The sequence below is a fragment of the Solanum lycopersicum genome, chromosome 6 (assembly GCF_036512215.1).
Source record: "Solanum lycopersicum chromosome 6, SLM_r2.1".
Taxonomy (NCBI): domain Eukaryota; kingdom Viridiplantae; phylum Streptophyta; class Magnoliopsida; order Solanales; family Solanaceae; genus Solanum; species Solanum lycopersicum.
This window is the reverse complement of record NC_090805.1, coordinates 39,876,534-39,883,583: the sequence shown is the minus strand read 5'-3', so window position 1 is coordinate 39,883,583 and position 7,050 is coordinate 39,876,534. Positions and strand designations below refer to the sequence as shown.

The 7,050-nt window shown below is 26.7% G+C and overlaps 1 protein-coding gene across 1 annotated transcript; it reads right to left on the bottom strand.

The window, feature by feature from the left end:
* Window positions 1–1,177: 1,177 nt before the first annotated feature.
* On the bottom strand, window positions 1,178–6,544 carry LOC101256187 (3-hydroxyisobutyryl-CoA hydrolase-like protein 5). The gene is made up of 15 exons (XM_069299245.1): window positions 6,369–6,544; window positions 6,152–6,238; window positions 5,711–5,779; window positions 5,552–5,615; window positions 5,170–5,243; window positions 4,935–5,018; window positions 3,643–3,727; window positions 3,389–3,474; window positions 3,080–3,207; window positions 2,704–2,764; window positions 2,503–2,601; window positions 2,125–2,226; window positions 1,943–1,984; window positions 1,691–1,797; window positions 1,178–1,557 (listed from the first exon to the last, which is right to left on the bottom strand). The coding sequence occupies exons 1-15, from the start codon at window positions 6,399–6,401 to the stop codon at window positions 1,440–1,442; spliced, it is 1,239 nt and encodes a 412-aa protein (XP_069155346.1). The 5' UTR covers window positions 6,402–6,544; the 3' UTR covers window positions 1,178–1,439.
* Between the last annotated feature and the right edge of the window lie 506 nt (window positions 6,545–7,050).

Genomic DNA, 7,050 nt, shown 5'->3' with positions numbered 1-7,050 from the left:
GTAGCAATTTGATTTTTTTTTTTAAAAAAAAAGAATCACATTTTGCAAAATCACTGCAGTAGCGATTTTGCTTTTTTCGGTGGAGTAAATCGTTGTTGTTCTAGTGATTTTGCCGTTTTGATTAATATAAAATTTTATATACCGTTTTGAAATTTTTGTTAATATTTTATACCTTTAGGCTCCGAACTCGTATATACATACTCTTATAGTATCATTGACTAATGAGTATTTTTTTAAACAAAAAACCTTAATGATATCAATACAATATATATATATATATATATATATATATATATATATAGTATTAATTGAAAAAAATTATCAGCCTTAATGATACCAATACAGTATATGATACTTATTTAATATTATTTAAGTGAAATTAGTTAGAGTATGTAGTGTAATTATTTAGTGAATTATGAATTTAAAGGAATATATATTTGTAATTATTTTACCAGTATTTGCTTAAGTTTCCCCTTTATTTTTCCTGTATTATTTATCCTTCAATTTTTTATTTTTTTTTATTATTTACCCTCCTCCTCCGCAACAATAACTTCATATCTTGTGCATACATGTGCCTCTACTAAACAAAACAAAAAAAGAGGACTCTTAATATCTTATTTCATATAATATTTTATATTAAATTTACTGGATCTTATTGTCTTTCAAGTCTCAACCTTTTTCTATGAATGAAGTCTTCACTTTTTATCTGTAGTATATAGTTTAACGGAACACGAGTATTTTGAAGAGATCTTACAAAATAAAAAAATACAAAAAAATTAAATAAATTCAAGGAAGGGATAAATAATGTGTAAAAATAAGTTTATGGGGAAAGTAAGATGAAAAAAAGTAAATTTAGAGGGGTATAATTAATATTTCATCTAGTGCAAGTGTATTATGTATAGCTCATAATTTCATATAGGTTTACGTGTATTTCTCTGTCTAATCTAGAAAAAGTTTTTTGAATATATTGATCAAACCCTTTTTTATTTGAATGTTGAATTTAAAGTGTCATTTTCCTCTAAGGATATAGGAGTATTGTTTTTATGGTTTTGATGAAATATCCCACACTTTTCCATACTCTTGAAATAATTTTTTTCAAATTGGGGTCTTAAATGTTGAAGAAAAAGAATGAATTTATTATGTTGAATTACGTGACCATCTCATTTAAAAACTTAAATTGTTACAGAAAACATATTTTTATTATTTAATTATATTTTCAACACATATGAAAATAGAATACAATGTTATTTAGCACGCGTAGTAAACATACTGTTTCACCCATCTTGACATATTTCCTCTCAAAATTGTTACATTGATTTCCAATAGAACTACAACAACAAAAAACTTTTAGCGACAACATATATATCGTTTCAAGATCTCTTGGTAAATTTTAGCTGATAAGTTATATTGTTTCAATGATGGAACTTTTGCTAATTATATCACAAGGCAGACTGTATAAGACCAATTCCAGGAGTTGTTGATGGCAACACTTTTTGAATCTTCATAGCTTGATTAATACGATAATAATGAGGTGAATTATCATATTTCCCTTTCCACCTGTTGATAAGTTGAGATGCAAAAATTAAAGTTACTCAACATTGTTACTTAGGTATAGACGATTTAAGACTTATATATAATATTAATGTAGAAATCATATATGAAAAAAGATTAAAAATCAATCGATTTGAACCTCTGCTCGTTCTTTTCTGGAATCTGGAGTTCCAAATGTTGTTCGAAATTTTTGAAAATCAAGTTGACTTGCTCATCCTTCACCTCCTCTAGAGTTGTAGGGCACCACTGAAAATTTGGATCGAGAATTCAATATAATTAATATAACGAATTTTAACATTTGAGATTGAGACGTAATTGTTATTATTATATTATATATTAAAACTGTGAAAGCATCTATAAATTATTGCACATGGATAAAAAAGGATAATACCTTGGGAGATTTCTTCTTGTTAATGACAATAGCGCTTATGCCCTTTATAATTAACAAAAAAAAAAAAAAGAATCAGCTAAGGTTTAAAAGTACCAAAAAGTTATTCAAAGTTAAATATTTGTAATAAAAATTAAAATAATTTCTATATACTTGAAATTATAGTTGAAAAGCTACGTTCATACCTCATAGAAATCATTAGATATTGTTTTCCTTAATATATTATTCGAGATTCTGAATTCTTTCTTCAAACACTCAGATAATGTCTGTTTCCTTCCTTCTCGAATCTACACAATAATTTTAAACATTAATTAGTGTACAATTTAAACATTTTTTTTGTTACGTTGTAATTTAATGTATTAAAACATAAGTTATAGTCCATTTTAAAAACATAAGTTATATATAGTTCACTACTTAATGTGGACAAAAATATTTTTGTGACTTTATAAGTAAATTTCAGCGATTATAAGTGAAATTATTTGTATAGTTCCATTCGGAAGAAGCATAATTGTTTTATCGCCTGATGGGGCGGATAGAGATTACTAGTTGAGAAATATAATTACCGATCTTAGTGTTATTTTTAGTCCTGTTGGGGATAATCTCTTTAGGTGTTTAAGCACTGGTTGAATCCAATCATTTCCTAATTTATGTGCCTCAGCTTCCTGAAAATTAAAAAAAATAATTAGTTATAACTTTTTTTTAATGATGATTGAATTAATTAATATGCTATAACACAACTAAAAAATAATTAATGATGATCTTACAAATGACATCAATATCTCCTCGACAGTATCCTTGGAAAAACATTCGTTGATTATGGACATCCTGCATTTGCATTGAATTTATTGATAACTTCGAAGAAAACGTGTAATACATAGATAGACATTTAAATTTAATCGTAATTAATAAATAAATAATATTTCAATTTTATGATTGTATATCTAGACATGTCAACTCATCTCCACCGTTATGTTTTGTCTAAATGATTATTTTGTAAGCTGAAGTATTGAGTTGAAATAGATAGTTGAGATGTCTAGATGTATATCGTCAAAATTGAAGTACTTACTTGTCAGTTAAGACTAAATTAATATTTGTCTATAAGTTGCATTAATTATTTAAGACAGAATATATATATATTACCTATTCAATTGCAAGATGCTATTTTCATGTATCTCAAAATCTGTCGAAAATTCCTTGATAACAGATTCAATAGCATTCTCATCACCACTGTTTAAGCTTAATAAACACTTCTCTAGCTCAACCAATTTCTGTAAACAAAAAAAAAGGTCAATATAATTTATTTAGAGAATATATATTTATATATTTATTTATTTATGTTGTGTTAATATACGAGTTTGGATATAAAACATTAGTATAGTTTTGTCATTTATAAATATTATACTTATAACTCAAAAGTTAAAAAATAAATAGTGTTGGAGTAGTCATAACCTGAGAAGGGACAATATGTGTGGCAAGTCCTGCAGCAACAACCTCTTTACCCTTTAGCCTTGCTCCTGTTAATCCCAAGTATTCTCCTATATATGCAACAAAATTTATATATATTTAGCGTTTGACTCGACAAAAAATTTAAAAACTAATAAAAGAGTTTTAGTATGGCCGGCATGACATTTATATGTTTTGTATATATTATAAGAGAATGTCAATGATAAAAAGTACATTTTAAAGTTAAAGTGTTTAATTACCTAATCGACCAGAAAGTCGCGAAAGCATGTATGAGAAACCACAATCTGGATGGAATCCTATAAGTGTTTCTGGAGTGGAAAATACCTATTCAATATATAATTTTATACAAAATTAAGTTAGATTCGAAAATCAAAATATTAATTAGAATAACACATGTTGGAGATGTATATATATTATAGGAAAATTGTATATAATTGCAAACTATTAATTTAAATTAAATGCTATAAATATATTTTGTTTTAATTGTACCCTATAGCTATTTTCGTCACTCTCCTTAGTGAAATCTCGCTTGCCACTGTCGTTTGGTGGCAGTCTCGCTCGCCTCTCTCGCTTTTTATACAAACATAAATGTATAAAATTCGTTTGTGTTTGTATAAAGCAATTGAAATTGTATATATACATATATTTTCGTTTCCCTCTCTCCCCTCTCCCAGATATCACTTGTCACTCTCCCTAATCTCGCTCGCAATCTCACCTCTCTCGCTTATACAAACAGAAGCGAAATGTATAAATTGCATTTCTATTTGTATAAAGCGAGAGAAAATCGTATATACACATGCAAATACATAAATTTTCGTCCTATACACTTATAATTATGCAATAAAAATACTCCACTGCCCAGTTTCTTTTGTCTTTCCCTCTTTCTCGTTTTATACAAATTCGAATTATATATAATTTTTCTCTTTCTCGTTTTATACAATGCGATTCAATTGTATATTCCCTGTCATGTCTCTTTTGCCTTTCTCTCTTTCTCATTTTATATAAATTTAAATTGTATATAATCGTTCTATACACTTATAATACAAATATTTTCCTGCCCAAGTCTCTTTTGCCTTTCTCTCTTTCTCGTTTTATACAAATTCAAATTGTATATAATTTCTCTCTTTCTCATTTTATACAGTTCGTTTTATATAATTCGCTTCAATTGTATATGTATAACGAATTATACATACATATATGTTTGCTATGGAACGTAATTATGTAAACTTTCTTATAGCATATAAATATGAATTTTGTATTTACTAAAATTGCACTATATTATACTTAGGGCGGAGCCAGAAATTTCACAGAGAGTGACCAAAAAAGTGAAAAAAATAAAAACTGTTACTCATAAGTGTCAAACACGTGAACACGCACTAACACTTTCAAGTGTCTAAACTACTGAGCTACAACACCTTATTGTATTAAAAGTGTCAAGAATATATTATTTAATCACTTTATATGTTATTTTACTATCAACGGTGTTTATTAGACACACTCACTATAACATAGCTACGCTAATTATACTCACAGTTTTTTCAGTGACAACTGAAAATTTCATTGGAGTCATCAAAGATGCACCTCCGCCCATTGACATTCCATGAACAAGAGCAACCTACAAATTGGTCATCGTTATGATTAATTAAACATAAAATTGACAGTAATTTAATACAAAATAGGCGAATATAAAAAAAATGGCTCAAACATCGTCATATAAAATAAAACGGATATTATTTTAAAGAATAGCATGAGAAAATAGAACGTACCAAGGGTTTTTTATATGTATGAATATGATAGCAAAGCCAATACATCCGATAAGTAGCTTCAAGGCACGAATCTCCTGAGAAATATATATAATTATCCAATATTTGTTATAATTCATTTCAATAGCCTTAAAAATGATAGAACTAAATCAAGTTAACATATCTTTAAGTTTCGAGAGTCAAACAGTTTAATTTAGATAGTGATTTTAGGCTATAAAATCTTTGACATTCTTTAAAAGTTTTATAAAAAAGTACTATAAATCGTAATAATTAATAATTTAATATATTTTTAAAATATAAATTATGGTAAAAAAATTACTTATTTAAATCTCGAATTCGAAAAGTGTCATATAAATTAAGATAGATAAAAGAAGCAAGTGTTTACTTGTTTTTTGACCATAATAGAACATTTTCAAATCCCCACCAGCAGAAAAAGCTTTTCCTGCTCCCTATATATTTACATCACAAAAATTAACTCCATATCTTATATATATATATATATACTACGAATTTGCTTCATTTTATTAGCAAGTAATATACATACCTTGATGATGACAAGCTTTGTACTATCATCTTTCTCTAATTTCTCGAGCTTCTCTCCCAGCAATAATATCTAATTTCGTACAACAAAAATTAGTATTCATTTAACAATTACGTATATAAGAAGAGATGCATGGCCTATTTGACAATCAAAGTCAGAATTCAAAGCATATGAATTGGAGATTCTAATCCTGACATGTACTACTATATAATAATTTTTACGTAATATGTTTATGATCACAAGATTAAAGATAAATTATTTTGATACATTTTATATAGAGAGAGTTTAAGATTCAAAAGTTTTTATTTGATTTTAAAAAAATCTGTACCAAATCAAAAGTAGATAATCGTATCAAAACAGTACTAACTCAGACTTTCTTTTATTCTTAAACCGTATATGATTAGTCAAATGAAAGAAGCATATAACATATGTATATATATTTACCACTTTGTTTGAAAGGACATTTAATTGTTTAGGCCGATTAATCGTAATCACTCCAACACCACCAATTTCTTCAGCAATAACCACATCCTGCAGATTAACAAAAAAAATAAATTTGCAGAAAGTACTAAACACTTCCTACATATGATTAATATTCCAACAAGTGAAAAGAACAACTAAAATTAATTCTTAGTTTCTAATTAAAACATTAGATAGTTACCTCTCTATCGAGCTTTACTATTTCTTGAGCCATCCGCGAAAAAATAGATAAATACTTGCGTACTTATGTTGTCGCAGTTTAATTTTGCCAACAATATCCAAAATTATACGATATATACTTGCAAAAATTTTAAAATTACGATATGAAAAGGATTCTGGAATTGACACAAAAAATATGAAACTAAATGGGCAAAAGAGACATAATATATAGTTGAAAATAACAATAAGGATCTCCGTTATCAACGTCTATTTGTTTTATTTTATTTTATTTTATAAAGTGTTTGGTACAAAGTAATAGGCGTGGAAGTTAACGCACGTTATGACAGCCTGAAAAAATCTTCCCAAATATTTCATTCTCATTTTTTTTTAAAAAAAAAAATAACGTGCTTAAAAAAATATGATAGGTTACTTGTTATCGTATTACTTTTTTATTGGTTGTTTGATTTGTTATTTGAAAAATAGTATCTTTTACGTTTGTATATAAAAATATCTTTTACCTACTTAGTAGAAAAAAGGTTAAAGAACTTCAAGGGTGTCTTTGCCATTTTCATACTAATTATTTCGATACTAATTATGATATAATATAATTTATTAGAATTAATAATCAAACAAAAATAAAATAATTCCGAGGCTTTTATTATTTATGCTTATCTAGCATATAAAATGAACCTTAATAACATGTA